Here is a 20,102-nt window from a genome sequence, read left to right on the forward strand (position 1 = left end):
CGGGGTCCTAACCCCATCCTCTTCCCATCCCCCAGTCCTGTTCAATGGGGGTTGGTGGCTGTCCAGGGAGTTCTGTCACTGGAGTGGGGGGCGTGTGGGAGGCAGGGCATGGTGGGATGGGCCCTGCTCCAGGAGTGAAGGCCCAGTCCTCATCCCAAACTGCCCTGGGGGAGAGGAGTCAGATAAGAGCTGTCTGTGCGAGCTTGGCCCCTGGGGAGAGCAGTGACCAGCCGTGGTGGGTGCATGCTCCCTGCCCTGCACAGACCTTTCCTGGTGACCGGTCAGGAGAGCCCCACATCACCCTTTCCTCCAGCAGAGCAGCCAGCTGTGGGGGGGCTTTCATTCCGCTCCATTCTGTGCCAGCCCCAGCTCCTCTGGGGATAAGAACAGGGAGCTTGAGCGTCCACTACCTGCCACCATCCCCTTTCGGGCCGTGCCCAGGTGCATGGCCAGCCTGAGCGCTAAGCGCCTTCTTCCCACTTGCTGTCTCCGCAGCTAAGGAGCTGGTGACACGTCTGATGGAGGTGGACCAGGACCAGAGGATCACAGCTGAAGAAGCCATCTCCCACGAGTGGTAAGGCAGCGCTGGTGACTCCAAGCGAGGGGCCTTCTCCTGGCAGGAGGACCCTGGAGGGATAGAGGGGACACTGGCTAGCATCATGGGAGTTGGGAGGGACATGAGAGCCCAGCTCCACTTACTGGTGCCAGGGGAAGGGCCGGGTGGGGACTGGGTAGGTGGAGCGCCCTATGGGCCCCCCGGTTTAGGGGTGGAAGCAGAGTGCAAGTGCATGGTACCAGGAGGGCAGCTGCAGGAAGCTGGTCATTGATGTGTGTTTCCACTTCCAGGATTTCTGGCAACGCCGCCTCAGATAAGAACATCAAAGATGGTGTCTGCGCTCAGATCGAGAAGAACTTTGCCAGAGCGAAGTGGAAGGTACATGGCCCTCGCTCTGTGCTGCGGCTTAGGTGCTCCACCACAGCAGAGTCCCTCCCACCCATAGGGAGCCCTGAGCAGAGCAGAGAGGAGATCTCAGCCTCTTCCTGCACTGTGTTCTCCCCAGTCAGGATAGGAAGGGTGATACGGGGGTAGGGAACTGGCCTGGGATTGCACAGATCAGCAGTCTGTTCCCAGCTAAGCCACCGACTCCCTGGGCCAGTCACTGAACCTACCCTGGGTCTCAGTCCTGCTCTGGACCACAGAGTTCGGTGTGGTGAGAGGATCTTGCAGCGACAGGTGCAGAGAAGACAGGAGGGCCAGGTGAGTACTGAGACAGAGAGATCTCTGGTGTCCTGTTCTCAGGCAGGGCTAAGAAACCAGCCTGTCAGCAGGCAAAGTTGCTTCCGCTGAGGCCCCAGCCCCGCTGCTGTGGCTGTCCGGGGAGCTGCCAGGAAGGGATGTGTCAGGTGAAGGGCCCCAGAGGAAGGCAGGGGATTAGTGCGCCCAGAGGAGACTTGAACTGGGCATTTCCAGACCTAGTTGCCACTGGGTTTCTTTCTTGTTTAACCTTCACTCTGTATTTCCTGGCTTTGTAATGCTCAGGTCTCACACAAACCCTCCAATAGCAAAGTCCTGTAATAGCCAGCATTGGACACTGCTTCAGTTTCCCTAGAGTGTCAGTCAGTCACTGTCTCCCAGGGCTGGCCCATCATTGCGGTGACCTAGCCCTCTGGAGAAGTCTGAAAGAGCCACCACTTCCAGGGTAATCAGAGTCTGTCCATTGCCCCTTAACAGCAGGGGTCACTGCACCTGCCACACCCAGGGCGGCAGCCTACGGAGAATCTGTGCACTCCCTGCTGAGGGTATCCAGGGCCCTAACAACTGGGCTGTCAGCCCCCTTAGTCCAAACTACCCTGTGTCCATCTCAGAACCTCTCCCTATGCTCCCACCCACCCCTGGCCAGCCAGGGCTGCTGTCCTTGGGATCTTCTCCAGTCTGCCTGGACCACAGGCCTGCACCTCTCCTCCACCTGGGAGGGTGAGCCGGGTTTGGCTCAGCTGAGCCCCAGCCTCCTTAAAGGGCCAGCTCACCCTAGGACACCTCCCCAAGCAGAGCATTGACCCTGAAAGGAGGCTCCTCAAAGTCCACTAAGGGCTTCACTGTTGCTATTGATTTGCATGGTTGGAGCCCTGATACTGTGGTGATGGGTGGCTGTATGCAAGCCCAAGGCAAACAGGCAGTATGACACCATATGATTCTGGGGTAACTGCAGCATCCCCATAATGTCTGTTCCCTTTTAGGCCTGGTCTACACTTAAAACGTAGCAGTGCTCAGAGATGTGAAAAAATTCACCCCCAAGGGCTGTAGCTAAGCCGACCCAACCCCCAGAGGAGACCCTTCCATTAATCTGGCTAGCACTGGCTGTGGAGGCAGGTTCCCTGCAGCAGGGGAAAAACCCTTTCCATCAATGGAGGAAGTGTCTACACTAGGGCAATCAGCAGCAGTGCTGCAGCTGTACCATTGGAGCACTCATGGTGCATCCATCCCCTGAGTCACTGATCATATAGCTTGGCTCTTGCCCCTGCACACTGCACTTGTTTGGGGAGATGCAGGGTTGGGAATGCCAGAGACAGGCAGAGGGGCACAGAGCAGTGGGCAGGATGGAGGGGGAGGTGGGAGCTCAGTGCGAGGGCAGAGGGCTGTTGTGATGGTGAAAGGCCACCCATGCTGTAGTGACCGATGGGATTCCTCCACTCCCCGCAGAAAGCTGTGCGAGTGACCACACTCATGAAGCGACTCCGTGCACCCGAGCAGGCTGAGCCGGCAAAGCCAACCCTGCCAGCTGCCGCCATGCCAGACAATGCCGCCTCGCCGGCCCCCGCCACCGCCGCCGCACCTGACAACACCACCCCGACGGCGGGAGCCCTCGCTACGTGTAATGGAGAAGAAGCCACTGCCCCCAGTGCTACCCCCGAGGCCTGGACCGAGGAGACCGGCTGAGCAGGAGGGATGGGGTGGGGAAGCACTGGATCTCTCATTGTACATAGTCACTGGCATGGTATCCAAACTTCCCCTGGCTCTCTGTCTGTCCCTGCTGTGTGCCTGTCTGTCTGACTCTGTTTACCCCCAGCTGGGCCGCTGCAGAGAGCTTCTATTTTCTATGTTCCTGAGCCTGGAGCGACCCGATAGGCCCAGGTGGACAGACAGAGGCAGAAGCAGAGCCCCTTGCATGGAGTTTTCTCTCTCTCCTTTGCTTTTCTTTTCTCTGTCTCCTTTGGTGGCTTTGATGGTTTCCTTTCCCCACTGGAGGCTGCTCTCTCAGTCTGCCCACTCACTCACCTGATTCCCCACATCGCTGGGCCAAGTGAGGGGAAGCTGGCACATCAGGATCAAACACAACCACCCTCCGGAGTTCCAGATCCAATTGTTTCCATACTCAGCATGTGTGTGTGTGTGCGTTTACATACAGCTGCATGTATGTGCTGTGTGTCTATTGCAATATATGTGTCTCTAGACATGGGGCATTTGTGTGGGTGTCCATATGAATTAGTGTGTATCTGGGTGTCTGTGATTATGCATTTGTGTGTGTGTGTATAGGTCTCTGGGTGGGTGGGTATGTCCATATGTGTATCCATGGGTGAACAAGTGTGTGTGTATTGGGTGCATTCACCTGGGAGTGGGGAGAGAAGCAACCCCGAGGCATTTAGGGAAGGATTTGAGCACCAGTCTGGAGAGCAGCAGCTGAGCTGAGCCGGCTGGAGGGATGGTGTGACAGGGAGGTGGGGAGGGCTAGAGATTCAAGTGGCCTAGAGCAGGGACGCTGCACTTAGATCCCAGATAAAGCTTCCCATGCAATTGCTGGCACCGGTGGGACTCCCCTTCCCATGCCGACAGGTTCCTGTTGAATCATAGAAGATTAGAGTTGGAAGAGACCTCAGGAGGTCATCTAGTCCAACCCCCTGCCCAAAGCAGGACCAACCCCAACTAAATCATCACAGCCAGGGCTTTGTCAAGCTGGGCCTTAAAAACCTCTAAGGATGGAGATTCCACCACCTCCCTAGGTAACCCAGTCCAGTGCTTCACCACCCTCATTGGCTTGCTTGGAGCTTTGGGAGATGTGCAGAGAGCAAGTAGCCTGGGTGTAAGGGTGGCATCTGGCCCCTTGGACTGCAGACCTGCCTTCCTCCCCGTGAGTGAGGGAAATGCCTGAGCACCAGCGCTGCCTCACCCTGGCCAGTAGGCACTGGGGATGTCCTGTACCTCTCTAGTCTGCATCCACAGCAGGCTCCAGGAGGGCCTGGATCCACATGGGGGTGAGACACACCAGCTCTGCACTCTGCTCTGCTGCTTTAGAGCCTGAACCCAAGGCAGATACAGACCAGACTCCTCTCACTCACAGTGGCATCCTCCCAGCGTGACACTTTTGGTCTCACTGCTGCCCCTGCAGGCTCACTGGTGTCACTGACAGCAATGGCCCTGCTGCCAGGAGCTGTGGGCATCAGGGATGCCTGTGGTGGCTCAGTGTGTGGAGGAGCCCAGCATTTGTGCATCACAGTCCCCGCTGTAGCAGCCCTGGGAGGAACAAAGGGGCTGCTGGGAACGTCCAAGGGGCTGCAGACCCCTCACAAGAGGTGCCTCTCTAGCTGTCCAGTGGCCATCACAAATCCCGCATGGCCGGGGGCAAGAACTGCAGCCCTGCTGAGAGGCGGTCCCCCAGTCCCTGTGTGTGCTGATCAAAAGGCATGCAGGAGCCCTGGGTTGGCCTGTCGGAACAAGGGGGAGCAGGGAGAGGTTGGCTCATCGCCAAAGCACTGTCCTATGCCTCTTCCTACAATAGCTTTGCCATTGTCCAGGCTGATTGTGGTGTTTGCAGCCCACGTGTGACAGCACGCAGCATGTCTATGGGAGCAGTATGGTGTATGCGTGAGACTTACATGGCAGAGATCTGGTCCTAGCTTTGGCTGTGTGAGATTCAGTCCCTGCTGGGTGTGTTTATGGAGGATCTGGGGGTGGGAGTGGTGTATGTACATATATACTCTCACTGTGTGGATGTGCATACATGGTAACCCTCATGTGCCCTGTTCTGCACTGTGTAGTCTTGTTTCCTCCCAAAGGCTAAACCTGGGGCACATAGAGACTCTGTACTGTGGAGGTTGAGGCCTGGGCCCATCCAGTCCAAGTGGGGCTTTCTTGACTGTAGCTCTAGATGGTGGCCCCTTGCAGAGTTGTGTTCCTTTGCCCCAACCCTGAACTGACAGTTTGCAAAACTAGGGCTGGCCTTAGGGAAAATGGCACCCTGGTCCCTGCTGCCTTCTCTTGCCCCTAACCCATCCTCCCTGGCCCCTGCTACCTCCCCGGCCCCCCACCCATCCTCCTGAGCCCTGCTGCCTCCCCCAGCCCCTTTCCCCCCATCACCCCTGGATCAGCCACTAGCAGTGTACATTTTACCATTTTAGGGTGGGGATGAGCACTGATTGGACAGTAAGGTTGTCAATCAGGATGGCTTGATACAAATGTGTCCTCTGGAACAGAGTGGATCCAAGGCGATGAGATGTTTGGCGCATGGCTCATTGAGCCCAGGGCCAGCTCCAGCTTTTCTGCTGCCCCAAGCGGCGAAGCAGGAGGAAAAAAAAAAAAAAGCCGCGATCGACGGCACTTTGGCGGCAGCTCTACTGTGCCACTTCATTCTTCGGCAGCAATTTGGCAGTGGGTCCTTCGCGCCAAGAGGCAGTGAGGGACCCTCTGTCAAATTGCCGCCGAAGACCCGGACGTGCCACCCCTTTCAATTGGCTGCCCCAAGCACCGGCTTTCTCTGCTGGTGCCTGGAGCCGGCCCTGGTCGAGCCACTCTTCTGCTCCCACCACCAATTGCGCTTCTCCCCCATTGCCTCGAGCTCCGTTCTGTGTCTTCACACCCCAGCCCTGCCCCATTCCTTGCCTCTTACCCACGGTACCCACCCATAATGCTGGCCCTGTGCAGAACTGTAGCTGCAGGGGGCGTTGGGGCACATGGTCCGGTCCAGTCTCCAGCCCCATGTTAGTGCCCAGCCCATGGAGCCAGCCCTGCCCAAGGAGACTTGCTCTGGGCTTGCTTTGTGCTGGGCAGTCTGGGGATATGGCAGTGGAAATGGATTGGTTTTAGCTGCTGGTAGGCAGAGTCCAGGGTCCTACTCTAGCACAAGAGAAGATTTTCCTTGTTTCCTGAGTCATTTCCCATTGACAAAAATGTGTTTTACAGCCAAGTGTTCTAAAGCACTCTGCACTTGTGAAGGTTATAGATCATCCTCGAGGAGAGCTCCTGGCAGCTCTAGGAGAGCTCCTGGCAGCTCTAGGGCATCTTAGGCATCCAGCTTGTGAAGGTCTTGTCCTAGATCACACCACATGCCTGCCAATAAGTGGTCTAGAGTGCCACCACCCTGTTTAGGTTCCAGAGTATCCAACATGAAACCTCATAGGGGCTATAGAGTGCTCCAGAAATATTACATTCTGGTGGAATGCACAGTCTAGAGCTTGGATCAGGATCACTTCCCCCCCTCCCCAGTTTAGGGTGCAGCCTGATCTAGTGCTCTAGTGAATGAGCTATTGGGTGCTGGTTAGATGCCCCTCCACCATGTGGTCACAACTGTGGGAGCCTGAACAACCCCTCCCCATGCTCTAGCTCAAGGCCTAGAAGTAGACATTTGGAGGCATTTGCCTGCCTGTTCCTAGGTGCAGGGTGATTGCAGCACTAGCTATCAGTTCTTGGGAGGGTAGGGGCGAGCAGTCCAGATGAGAGGCCTGTGAGCTCTGCTCACTTGACCAGAGCCCCTCAGCTACTCCCCAGGGTCAGGCCTGGCCCATCAGCCCCCTGTGCCCCCTTTCCCTGGCCCCAAACTAAACACAGGAAGGAAGACCGAGTCCCGCTGTGAAGGGCCTGGGGGGCTGACCTGCCATCAATGGGGCCTTCTCCACAGCTGCCTGCCCCAGGGCCCTCCCAGCCTGCAGCTTTCTGGGCTATGGTCCCACCACTTCAGCTTTACTTTTCCCTTCTCCTTGATTCGCAGCTGCATGTTTGTAGGGTTGAGTTCCATCTATGAAACTTTTATTTCCACCACGACCACCCAGAAGCTCCTGTGTGATCGCTGCACTGTACTACTGGCAAATAAAGACCTTCTGAGGACAAACCGAGAAAGCACCAGCCACACCTACTCTGTCTCTTTGTCTGCCCTGCCGATGAGTTCTGCCCTTCTAGAGGCCAGTTCACCCACCAGGCTGGTGCCAGGAACAGATCCCCCAGCCAGCTGCCATGCATGCCTCTGTGCCTCAGAGGTGAGCTGGGGGAAGACTGGGTGGGACACATGCTCTGGGGGCTGGAAGGAACAAGGGGTGGTGTAGGTAGAGGTGCAGCTAAGAGGAGGTTAATCACCGAGTCTTGGGGATCCTCCCCCCTCTAAAATTCAGCTAATCTGATCTCTGCTGTCCTGTGGGCAGGCACAGCGCTCCCTCTGGTTGCTATGGCCCTAAACTTGTCTGGCTGCAGCACAGTCTGCTCCAAAAGGGGTTGGGAAATTGCTGGGAGCAAGCCTTAGAGCACCAGCATGTCTGGCATGGCAGCAACTCCCCAGACATTCTTCCCACAGCCCTGGGACAGGGTGTGGCCCTGGAGAGGGGACCCCATCTAACAGCCATTGCATGCTCCAGGAATGAGGAGCAGATCCCCTAGCCATCACTGATCTCATGCAATGGGGCCCACAGTCCTTATGAATGGGCAAGGAAATGGGATCAAAAAGGAGGATCATGATCCAATCATCGGCTACTCCCAAGCTGATGGTTCAGATGTTTCGCAAAATCCTTTGCACTGGCCCCCACGATGCTTCGTTGGAAGGTCTGTAGGAAGCAGGATGGTTTGTTGGGTTCTCCTGGCATCTAAGGAGACAATGGCCCCAATGATTGAGATGGCATGCTACAGCAGGAGTCGACTGTGGACAGATGGGGGCAGGTGCTCAGGTGATGTTGGAAGACTTGGAAAAGCTGACGGCTGAGGTCCCATTGATGGATAGGGCGAGACCCGCACAGGCAGGGCAACTGGACCTTTTAAGCCCTGTCTTTGGGAGAATGCTGATGTGGTAAGTAATGCCTGATTCTGCACAGGGCAAACGGTTGAGATGACACATGGACAAAGGAGGCTGACCTCTGAAGCTCTCCTAATCCCGTGACCCCATCCTTCTGCTCCATGCAAAGCCCAGTATAACTCCCCACGGGCCTACTGGGATTGCCATTCACTGCATCGTGCCTGTAAGCATGTCCATTTGTACATGTGCTCTTCAGAGGACAAAGCACACAGGCAGCACCTGGCTGCCAGATTCAAGTAAGGGCACATTCATAGTCTGCTGCCCTTTGAGCCAAGGCTGGGCTCTGCCTGGCTAAGCAGTTTTGAGTATGATTGGAACATGGATGAATGACTTCTGAGAAAATCCCAGGGCTAGTGCGGGAGTTCCTACCAAGCCCCCCTGCCTTAATGTGGTTCTATTAGGTACTGAAGTGATCTCTGTTAGAGATGTAAAGCTAAAGTCCTGATCATCTGTGGTCACTATAGATCCCACGGCACTGTTCACAGGAAGAAGGATATAAACAGGGCTGAGCTGGCCAACTTCCAATTAGGTAGCTTCATTCTACCTCCCCCAATTTCCCCCCCTCCCGCCCCGAGTTTCAATGGGACATGGTATTCTGCTCTTCCTGTCTCACTGTTTTATAGTTTTGCTGTGTGCTGTTCAACAACAGCTGTGTTCCACCCAAGATGGCTGCATTCCAGTACTGGGTGACGTGATTCCTGCATATTCCATTCACCATACTCAAGTTCCTGCTAAAATGTTAAGTAATTAAACCATTAACTCTGAAACTTAATGACACCACAGTGATGTAAGAGCCCATGGAACAGACCCATGCAGCCAGTTCTGCACCAAGTCACATTGGAAGCTTTTCTTCCCAGCCAGAAAGGCCATAAACTTGATGAATTAAAATGAAGATGCCCAGTAATTGCTAGAGAAGCCAGAGAAATGGCAGGAGTGTGCAGCAGCCCATACTGGTTCAGTTCAGCCCTTGAGGCTAACCAGGGCCAAATGTAGCCTCAGCGGGCTCCATACACATGTGATACATTGCATTTAGCATGCAGATCTAACAGCTTCACCAGCATTCTGCCCACCAATGCATCCCCTCTCCTGCAAGCATCTTCTCTGCTTTCCTCCCTTGGTAGCCCATCCCAGAGCCCCCTGCCACACTGGTCCCCCTCCCACAGTAAGGTCCGCTAACGCTGTCTTTGCTGCTCACAGTCTGGGATTCTGCTTGCCGCCTTGCTGTGCCTGGATGACCAACCTCAACCTCCCTGCCTATTGCACTTTGTTTTCTCTTTGCCTTGCTGTCTTCATGAAAGTGAAGACAAAATAGCACACTCAACAGTCCATGCTGAGACGTCCATTACTCTCTGCACAACTCATGCTATTTGGGTTCTGGCCCTGTCCTCTTTGCCTTGTGCCCCTGATCCTTCAATCAGCTCCACTCGTGCAGAACCATGGCCAATGAACTGGGGTCCATGCTAGCAGATCCAACTGCAGGACTGATGCTTTAGGCTGTTAGGTCAGCAATTTAGGCCCTGCACACTTATGGGGCTGTTAAACAAATGGTACATCATTACAAATGTAAGAGAGCTGGATGGTGTGTCAGGGGTAGCTGGAGATTTTGGTGGGTGAGTAAGAGTCACAAAGACTGTGAATGACTAGCCAACTACAAAAGCAGTTTCTCCTCCCTTAGTTTTCACACCTCAACTGCTAAAAGAGGGCCTCATCCTCCCTGATTGAATGAACCTTGTTATCTCTAGCCTGCTTCTTGCTTGCATATATATACCTGCCCCTGGAAATTTCCACTACATGCATCTGATGAAGTGGGTATTCACCCATGAAAGCTCATGCGCCAATACGTCTGTTAGTCTATAAGGTGCCACAGGACTCTTTGCTGCTTTTACAGATCCAGAGTAACACGGCTACCCCTCTGATAAGAGTCAGCTGGGATTTCAGGTGCCCACAAAGCCAGGGGAGTCCTTGTGAGCACATGGTTATATGCTAACGATTGGCAGTGGGACAGCTGGAGTTGATAACCATATCACCATCATTAGGTTTCAGATCTAACACTTCCACAAAGATGGATGGAGCAGCTCCCACCTCCCAGAACAATGGTGTTGGGCTTTCTGCAGCCCTGGGAACACACAGCAGTGTCAATGACACTCAGGCCACGTTTGCCAGGTTTTCCTCACAATGTGGTGGGCTGGAAACAGGATTGTTTAAAGGAAGGTGAGACTGCACCCAGCTCCCTCACAGGAGACAAGCCAAGCGTCATTCTGCAGGCCCTACCCCTTGCGTCTGCAGCCCGTGCTCCACGCCATGAGCCTGCTGGCCCCACCCCATGAGCACACAGGCCCTGCTTTACACATTGTGCCCCTGTGTGAGAGTCCCGGCCCACCCCCCAACTGTGCGCTCCGGCCGTCAGGCTGGGGCGGCGCTAGGAGCCCATGCTCTCGTTAGCCCCGCCCCAGAGAGCCCGCTGGGGCCAGGCGGAGGAGAGACTCGGGGAAACCGGCCCTGGCCCCGCCCCCTCCTCCGCCATGTAGCGCGGCGTGGCGGGTCCCGCGCCTTTCTCCGGTTTGTCATTTCCGGCTCATGCCGGAAGCCGCCTCGGAAGGAACCAAATTTGAACGGGTAACGCGATGTAAACGGGACCTGCCCCCGGGACCTGGCGGTGGGCCCCCTCGCACCGAGGGAGGCTGAGGGGGGGCCGGGGGCGGGAGCGGGAGCTGGCCCGAGTGCCTCCCCCCCTTCGGGCTGCCGCGCCCTGTCCCGGAGAGGCCGCCGACTATAACCCGCGTGTCCGCCCAGCCGGCGGGCCCCGTCCCGGGCAGCCCCCGGCCTATGCTCGGCGCGAGTCCCTGGCTCGTTCCCTGCTGCGGCCCCGAAGGGTCGCTGGGATCGGACCCCGGCTCGCGCTCGGAGCTAGCGTCCCCCTTCCAGGCTGGCTGCAGTCTGGGGCGGGAGGGGGCGTGGGACGTAGCTCCCGGTGGGACAAGTCTCTACAGCCACAAGCACAAAGTCGAGTTTTTGCCCCATCTGGGTGTATCCAGGGCCGCCCAGAGGATTCCGGGGGCCCGGGGTCTTCGGCGGCGGGGGGCCCTTCCGTTCCTGGACTCGCCACCGAAGTGCCCCGAAGACCCGCGGCGGGGCCCCCCCCCGCCGCCGAATTACCGCCGAAGCGGGACCCGCCACAGAAGCGCAGCCCAGTCTTCGGCGGTAATTCGGCGGAGGGGGGTCCCCGCCGCTGGTCTTCGGGGCACTTCGGCGGCGGGTCCCGGAACGGAAGGGCCCCCCCGCCGCCGAAGTACCGCCGAAGACCGAGCTGAACTTCGGCGGCGGGTCCCGCTCCGTCTTCGGCGGTAATTCGCCAGCGGGGTGTCCTTCCGCCCTGGAGCGGAAGGACCCCCCGCCGGCGAAGACCGGGAGCGGCAGAAGCTCCTGCGCCCGGCCGCACAAGAGTTTGCCGGGCACCCCGGAGCGAGTGAGGGACCCCGCTCCAGGGGCCCCGAAAAACTCTGGTGGGGGCCCCCATGGGGCTCGGGGCCTGGGGCAAATTGCCCCTCTTGCCCCCCCCTCTGGGTGGCCCTGGGTGTATCACAGGGCGGGCACACTTTTTGGCCTGAGAGCTGCATCGGGTTTTGGAAATTTTATGGAGGGCTGCTTAGGGGAGGGGGTAGTGGCCCAGCCCCCACCTCCTATCTCTCCCCCCCCCCCCGGGACTCCTGTCCCATCTAACCACCCCTTCTCCCTGTCCCCTAACTGCCCCTGGAACCCCTGCCCCTGACTGCCCCCTTCCAACCCCCTGCTTCCTGACTGCCCCCCCAGGACCCCTGCCCCCATTCAGCCCCCTATCCACACCCTTGCCCCCTGACCACCACCCTGAACTTCCCTGCCCCCTTACCATGTTGCCGGTGGCTGGCGGCGCTACAGCTGGGCCACGCCGCTGCTTCCACCACGCAGCTCAGAGCACTGGGTCAGGCTGCCCCAGGAGCTCACAGTCCCGCCGTCCAGAGCATTACGCCCGTGGCAGAGTGAGTGAGCTGAGGCTGCGGGGGAGCTAGCTGGCCGGGCAGGACGGTCCCGTGGGCTGGATGTGGTCCGTGGGACGTAGTATGCTCATCTCTGGTGTATCAGGTTGGGCACAAACACATCGTGTGGGCTGGATGCATCCCGGGGACCATATGTTTGACAGCCGTGCAACACCTTCTTAATCCCCACCCATGCCTGGCCATGAGTACCCTGAATAGCAATGTGTCCTGCGTATTATACCCTACAGTGCCCTCTGTACCTTCCCTCTGGCCTGCCTGCAGCTCATAGTGGGTCCCCCCGTGCTATCCTAAATGTCAGGTTATGCCCTGTGTATAGCATGCCAGGCAAAGATCCAAACTTGTGAGGCTGTGTTTGGTGTTCGTTCTGGAGACAGCCCCCCTGAGACTGGTCCGTTCATCTCCCCTTGCATAGGCCAAGGAGAGGTGCTTCCCTGGTTGTGCTGTGGCAGCCTCCTGAATGTCGGAACCATAGAGGATGCCTATCCGGGCCCACTGTACCATCTGCTCGGATTTCTTTGACAATCACAAGGATGTGGCAGCTATCCACTGTGGGCACACCTTCCATCAGGAGTGGTGAGTAGACATGAACACATGACAGGTAGTGGTAAAAACATGCATCTCCTTTAACTGCTGAGTTGATGTGTCTTATGATGATGTCAGTATCTCTGGAGAAACAGAGGAAGTGCATCTCCAGTTTTTTTTTCTTGTGATAATCTCTTGTCTTTCTGCATTTCAGTCTCTGAACTCTTCAGCCTCCTCTTTTCTAATCCTGCTGTTTGCAAATGTTATAGTCAAGGGGGGATAAGGAAGAAGACAGACATTAAAAACCATGCACCTTGTGCCTGGCTGACCCTTCTTGCTTTTTGAAGGGGTGGGTTGACAGATTGTTAGTTGGCCATCATTGTAGTACAGGCTTCTAAAAGTTGGGCTTTTCCTGTTTTGGAGATATGCAGAACTAAAATAACAGGAGGTTCTGTGGGTTGGCATTGAGTTGCATTGGTATAGTTGTGTGTTGGGAGCACTGGAATTGCAGGGGGGCTGCAGATCAGCATTGAAGTGCCTTGGCTGAGTTGTAGTGGGGCTGAGGACTGTAGTAGGGGAAGGGGGTGCAGTTCTGCCAATGCAATGCAAAACTGAGCAATGTGGATAATCCTGCACGGTTCTTGACTAGTTAGTGCTGATTGGAGCCAGATTGAGTGCCTTATACTCAAAAGCAGTAAAAAGTACTTAATTTGTCTTAATGTATTTCGTAACATGGTATCTTTGATTGAAGGCTCTCTCAGTGCTTTTTGAATATTAAAGTCACACAATGCCACTGTGAGGTGGGTAGATATCTCACCTTCCCATTTTAGTGATTAGGAAACTGAGGCAGAGCAGAAGTTAACTTGTCCAAGCTCACAGTAAACCAGTATCAGATTTGGGAATAGGAATCAAATCCTAGTCCTGTGCTTTTAACACTCTGAGACTAAAGGAAATGGGGATTAGGCCCATCAATATACAGATTTCAAGATACTTTTTTTGCCCATCTTGATTGTTAGGTGTTAAATTGAAACTCATTTTTTCATTAAAATGGAGAAATGCCAAACACATTAAATATGTCTGTATGCCACAGGCTCTCCCCTTCTGAGCCATGTGTTAAAGGAGCTTTTTTCGTGGTGACCCAAAGTAAGATTCTGTACCAGGGCCTAGTGTCACTTGTTGGCTCATTTGGTTCTACCTGGGAAGTCTTATTTCTGAGTTTCTCTTAACTGCCAGACAAATAACTCTGGTAACTGAATATCCTCTTTCCTCTTAGCACCTTCCTTCCCTTGTAGAAAACACCTCTGCTGTTCAAGGCTTTCTTGTCTCATTTCTTCCTTCCACCTTTTCGTGTTTTGTCTCTTCCCTCTATCTTCCATGATTCCCACTCTCTCCCCAAACATCCTTGTCAGAGTGACCTTTCTTCTGGCTAAGGGTGTAGTGCTTGGGCTTCCTCCGTTGATTTTTCACTTTGCTGGAGGAATGTGGTAGAGTGAAATGGGGCTGCAACTTGCAATGCTCTTGAACTCTGATGCAGTGCTGCTCCCTTCCCCTTCATGCTTGTCCCTTCCCCATCTGTGGTCTTGGTTTCCTTGCCCTCTCCATCAGAAAGTGCTTGTCCATATGCTCCAGCAGGAACAAGCTAAAGATGAAACAATCCTAATCAATTCCACGTTTTTGCTGGAGTTCCTTTGCAAGTGTATTTGAGCTGGAGGCATGTGCTCTTCCTATGGGATCAACTGAGTGTGTGGGGGGAGGGGGGCAGAGGGGACGTGTATACCAGGGCGCACTCATCCACGCCAAAATGAATCACCTGGGGATGGTCACTGATTTCAATGGAAGTAACATCTGGGGCTCGCTTTGCTCAGTAATGACAGGTTTCAGAGTAGCAGCCGTGTTAGTCTGTATCCGCAAAAAGAACAGGAGTACTTGTGGCACCTTAAAGACTAACAAATTTATTTTAGCATGAGCTTTCGTGAGCTGCAGCTCACTTCCATTCTATGCATCCGAAGAAGTGAGCTGCAGCTCACGAAAGCTCATGCTAAAATAAATTTGTTAGTCTTTAAGGTGCCACAAGTACTCCTGTTCTTTTTGCTCAGTAATGGTTTTAGAGGAGGGGTGAGGGGAACAGTGCTCTTTGGATCTGACTGGCTAAGCTAATTGTTTTGCTGCCAATAATCACATAATTCTTAAGGTGCTCTGAAGACCCAATTCCTAACATGAGACTGGACGTTCTCCTCCACATGCTGTTCTCCTGCAGAGCTTAAAGCATGTCCCAAACATCCTCCATTTGATACAACTTATTCCTCTGCCTCCTGGTAGGTTAGCAATATAGCCCTTGGTTGGCAACCTTTAGAATAGATTATCTTAAATTGTAACAATTCACTGTATATTTTTTTCTCTTTCTCCCTCAGTCTCATCCAGTGGTTTCACAGTGCACCGAGTCGGACTTGTCCGCAGTGTAGAATCCAGGTAAATCCTTAATCCTGAACAAAACACTGTATTTCTACATCCCAATGCTGTCTACCAGCACTGTCAGAGCTCAGGCCTGCAGGCACAGTGGTGGCTCACAGAGGTGTTGATGGCATGCAGAGATTGGCTGTCACCTCTCAGTCACCATCAGACTGTGCTGGACGTCACTACTTACACTCTAGCAGATAGGCTAAGGAGTGAATGGGCAGTGGAGACTGAAATCCTCCCTCTAAGCCTCTCCAGGCCAGATTGGGGCACATGGGGAAGCATGTTTTGCTACTGCCAGGCTTTCAGGGCTTTTACTGTGGCAAAACTTCACTAGCGCTAAATTGTCCTGCTGGAAAAGAACAGGGGCAGGGGGAGCTAGGAAATAATCTAGCTTCCCCAGCTGAGATCAGGACACTGCACATACACATCGTGAGAGAGAGTTCTTGCTCTGGAGCACTCAGCCTAAATAGGGAAAAAAGACTTGGGGTGGGAGACAGGAAGGATCATTTATCTTCTACAGATTAGGAACCAAGGCACAGAGATTCAGTGATTCACTCAAGGTCACCCAGGGAGTCTGGGCAGAACCAGGAACTGAACCCAGCTCTTCTGAGTCCCAGTCTGGTGCCTGAACCCAAGACCATATTTCTTAAGTTAGTCTGGTTCTTGTGCCTCACGTTACAGTAATAGTCAAGGCTGGGGTTCTTGGCTTGTGCTAGGCTGTATTGGCTATACTCTGAGCTGAGTTACACGGAGGTGTCAGTTCGCAGCCAGCATGTTAATTCTGTAGGTGTGCTCCTCTCTTTTTCTTTCCTTTCAAGGTCTTGGCCCTTGTTTCTTCCCTGACTTGTTGATTCCCTGTATTCTTCACCACCTCTTACATCTCTAGGTTACCATGGAGTTCTTGCGAAATAACATCTTATGTAGCAGTAACTATGCAATTAGTTGGTGTCATGACTGCATATAATACTTAAAACACAAAGCTGTAACGGCATGGGGGAGGTGGGGAGAGCTATTGCACTCAATTACAGCACCCTTTGCATACAGAGAGCAGCACGTACTTCTGTGTTTGGATTTGGCACTAGGTGAGCTCAGCATCAGCTGCTGGGCCTGAGCTGCCAGAGAACAAGCTGCTCTTGACTCAAAATGCCTGAATCTTTCTGTCAAAATTCCAGGATCATGCTTGGATTGATGACTGTATATCTCAAGTTTGTTGCTTGGGTGACAGATCCAGGATCTTACCATAGAGATGCCAGCTGTGTGAACTGACTCCCATCAGCCATACCACACATTACTATCTTGTGATGGGACAGTAACCCGCTCCCATTGTAGCTGTCTGCCTAGCAGAAAAGGCTCTCCCTGCATTTTCACACTCCTCTTCCATGTCTCATCTAGGTCAGCAAAAGACACATCATCAATAAGCTGTTCTTTGATGTTGCCCTGGAGGAGCAGATGTCACTGGACGCAGAAAGCATACAGGTATTCTGACTCTGTTCTCTTAGCAGCCTGGAGCCACAGTCTGTCCCAACAGCTTCTTTCAGTCACTGGTGGGGTCTCTAAAAAGTCCTGGGATTCAAAGCTGAATGTTGCTGTTCTTTCTCCTGTTTGCCTCTCTGCTTTCTGTCCCTCTCCTCGCCATTGAGCTCAGCTCTTCCTGCAGAACACCTTCATGTGGTGCTTCACAATGGTCCCTGCTTTTCTCTCAAATCTCCACCCCTTCGCTCCTTCCCCCTCACTTCTTATCTTCCCTGAAGCCCTTCCCATATGTTATAACTGTTCAAACTCTTTTTGTTCTTGAGGCTCCTTCGTTGTCGGGAAGGCTGGGAGACAAAGCTTTCCTTCAGCCTGGGGTGGAGGGAGTCCAAGTTCTATCGAGCCAATCGGCAAACCCTAGAGAAGGGCATAGGAGGATGATCCTCTAACTCTCTTGGGGTTGTTCACTTTATCCATTTAACAGCCCTCTGTGTTTAGGTGAGTGTCATGGACTCACAGGTCGTGCCCATTCTTGGCCATGTACGGTCCCTGGGTGGGGGTGGGACCCCGTCAGTGTGACAGCCCTTCTCTGAGGTCCGCTCTCTCTGTGATTAAGCCCCTCTGCCTCCTGGAACCACACCTTTCTGAACCTTAGCATGCCTGTCTCTCGCTGTGGGCCCCCTCAGGGAGTCCACTCACTCTGGCCCAGGCAGAAACACGCAGTTTGGGGCAGGGAGGGATAGCTCAGTGGTTTGAGCATTGGCCTGCTAAACCCAGGGTTGTGAGTTCAATCCTTGAGGGGGCCATTTAGGGAACTGGGGTAAAGATCTGTCTGGGGATTGGTCCTGCTTTAAGCAGGGGGTTGGACTAGATGACCACCTGAGGTCCCGTCCAACCCTGATATTCTATGATTCCATGACCCCCGGGGCCTCCACTCCCAGAGGGAATAATGCAACCCTGTTCTCTAGACCGGGGTAACTCTCAGCCAGCGTAAAACAGAAGGGTTTATTGAGCTTCTGAACACAGCATAGGAAATTCTCAGGGCCCTCAGGCTGGCCTTCCTCTAAGTCTCTCCTGCATCCAGGTGGGCTCTGCCTGCTCTCTCTCTCTCCAGTCCAGAGCCCCCGTGCTTTCCACCTGGGCATCTGATATCACCTTCCTAAAGCCCCACCTCTGTCCATTTTCTTCTGTCCAGGTAACCAGGGTCGCCTGGGCCTCCTCTCTTTTCAGCCGTCCTTTGTTCCCCTCTGTCTGGAACCGGCTGGCCAGGTCACCGGGGTCCTCTCTTCGCAGCCCATCGTCCTCCCACTGGCCAAAACTGTCTGTGACTCCCAAGTTGGGCCTCCCGGTGACCAGTTGCTGGGGTATCCATTCTCCAGGCCATTGGCTGGGGTCCCAAGTTCTGTTGCTGGTCCTCTGTAACAACAAACTCCCTCTCCCATCACTTTGTTAAACCAGTAACACCCAAGGAAACTGCATCCCACCCCCTCGGCATTGGAAAAAAAACAAGAACCCCCCCCCCCCCCACTTTGTCACATCTCTTCCCCCTTCCCCTTTTCCCCCAACTCAAGTTCAGGGCCCCCGCCCTGTGATAAAGCATCGACTATAACATTGGTGGTACTCCTCACATGAACCAACTCCATGTCATAACCCTGGAGGAGCAGGCTCCATCTCAGGAGCTTGGCATTAGCCCCTTTCATTTGGTGCAGCCACATCATAGGTGAATGGTCGGTGTACACAGTGAAGCGCCACCCAAATAGACATGGCTGCAGCTTTTTAAGGGCCCACACCATGGCCAGGCATTCCTTCTCTATGGCCGCATAGTGCTGCTCCCAGCGCAGCAACTTCTTGCTCAGGTACACAATGGAGTCTCTCCCCCCCTTAGTATCAGTTTGCACCCAGCCCGGTCTGAGGCATCGATGAACACTGGGAAGGGTTTGTTAAAATCCGGGTTTACCAGCACCAGGCTTTGGATGAATGCCCCCTTTAGCGCACAGAGAGCCCTCTGGCACTGCCCAATCCAGACCACCTTGTCCAGCTTTCCCTTCCTACAAAGCTCCATGAGGGGAGCTGCCAGGTTGCTAAAGTGTGGCACAAACCTCCAGTAGTACCCCGCCATCCCAATGAAAGCCTGGACCTGCTTCTTAGCTTGGGATACGGGCTAATCCTTGATTTTTTTCCACTTTGGCCGGCTCCAGCTTCAGGTGGCCACTCCCCACCTTGTGGCCCAGTATGACACCTCTGCAATCCTCACCAGGCACTTTCCAGCTTTTATGGTCAGTCCTGCATCCTGGAGGCGACCCAGCACCCTCTTCACCTGGGACCACACGTTCTTCCTAGGTCTGGCTAAAGACACAGATATCATCAATATACGCTAGAGCAAAGTCCTCCATCCCCTTAGTAACTGGTCCACCATGTGGTGGCAGGTGCCCCTTTGAGGCCAGAAGGCAGGACCAGTAGGCAGAATGCAGGACCAGTAACTCAAAGAGCCCTACTGGGATGGTGAAGACTTCACCCTGGCCTCTGGGTCCAAAGGCACCTGTCAGTAGCCTTTGGTGGGATCCATGGTAGCGAGGTACCAGGCACCCCAAGTGTCTAGGATCTTATCAGTCCTAGGCATGGGTTAAGCATCGGACACGGTGATGGCGTTGAGCTTCTGGTTCTGTGTGGGCTATCGGATCAATCCATCCTTCTTGGGGACCAGCACCACGGGAGAGGCCAGGGGCTGGAGGATGTCTGGTTCACCCCTAAAACCAGCATGTCTCCAATCTGTCTTCCCAGTGAACCTGAATGGTGAACACCTGATGGGAAGGTTGGCTCCCATCTCCACCCAGTGAACAGCCAGGTTAGTGAGCCCAGGCCAGTTGGAGAACAGCTGCCAGTATGAATGCAGCACATCTCTGATCTCAGCTTGCTGGGCAGGGGTTAGCTGGATTGAGAGGGGAATTAATTCCAGCGAGGGGTCAGCCCCTGCCTCAGGGAGGAGGCCCACCAGGGGATCCTCTCCCTTCACCCACTGCCCACACACAGCCAGCACCAACTTCTCCCTGTCCCTGTATGGCTTCATCATGTTGACGTGGTACACCCGGTGGCTCTGTTGGACAGTTCCACTACATAGTTCACCTCGTTTACCTGTCTGATGACCTTGAAGGGCCATCCCAGGCAGCTTGCAGCTTGTTGTTCCTCACGGGGATGAGAAGCATCACCTACTCCCCAGTAGCATAGGAGCGGGCACGTGCTGAGCAGTCGTACCAGACCTTCTGCTTCCTCTATGCCCTGGCTAGGTTTCCCTTGGCCAAGCCCATGAGCTCTGAGTTTTTCCCAGAAGGTCAGTACAAACTCCACCACTGATTCTCCATTGGGAGAGGCCTTCCCCTCCTCCTCGTCCCTCATTAAGTCTAGGGGTCCCCTCACTCTCCTCCCTTTGGATTCCTGGGGCACTTCCCTGTATGTGAACAGCAGGTGGGGTAAATATTTGTCCCAGTCCTGCAGGTGCTGTTCCATAAAGGTTTTCAGCATCATCTTTAGGGTCCCATTGAACTTCTCCACCAGGCCATTGGACTGAGGGTGA

At 54.4% G+C, this 20,102-nt stretch overlaps 2 protein-coding genes across 8 annotated transcripts in view; both read left to right on the forward strand.

Annotated features, from left to right (window-relative positions):
• Nucleotides 1-7,107, forward strand: part of CAMKV (CaM kinase like vesicle associated) — a 57,610-nt gene extending 50,503 nt beyond the window's left edge. For all 4 annotated transcript variants that reach the window (XM_045025397.1, XM_045025398.1, XM_045025399.1 and 1 more), the window contains 3 exons: nucleotides 496-574; nucleotides 847-934; nucleotides 2,702-7,107. In XM_045025397.1, coding sequence (XP_044881332.1) covers nucleotides 496-574; nucleotides 847-934; nucleotides 2,702-2,938 — 404 coding nt within the window. In that variant the 3' untranslated portion in view covers nucleotides 2,939-7,107. The remainder of the gene's footprint in view (nucleotides 1-495; nucleotides 575-846; nucleotides 935-2,701) is intronic.
• A 3,424-nt stretch (nucleotides 7,108-10,531) lies between these two features.
• Nucleotides 10,532-20,102, forward strand: part of LOC123374959 (TRAF interacting protein) — a 48,919-nt gene continuing 39,348 nt past the window's right edge. For 3 of the 4 annotated variants that reach the window (XM_045025401.1, XM_045025403.1, XM_045025405.1), the window contains exons 1-4: nucleotides 10,532-10,664; nucleotides 12,495-12,655; nucleotides 15,016-15,073; nucleotides 16,454-16,537. In XM_045025401.1, coding sequence (XP_044881336.1) covers nucleotides 12,558-12,655; nucleotides 15,016-15,073; nucleotides 16,454-16,537 — 240 coding nt within the window. In that variant the 5' untranslated portion in view covers nucleotides 10,532-10,664; nucleotides 12,495-12,557. Of the gene's footprint in view, nucleotides 10,705-12,494; nucleotides 12,656-15,015; nucleotides 15,074-16,453; nucleotides 16,538-20,102 lie in introns of all 4 variants that reach the window. The other variant, XM_045025402.1, reaches the window with a different exon arrangement.

Source organism: Mauremys mutica, chromosome 7, assembly GCF_020497125.1.
Source record: "Mauremys mutica isolate MM-2020 ecotype Southern chromosome 7, ASM2049712v1, whole genome shotgun sequence".
In the NCBI taxonomy this organism is placed as follows: Eukaryota; Metazoa; Chordata; order Testudines; family Geoemydidae; genus Mauremys; species Mauremys mutica.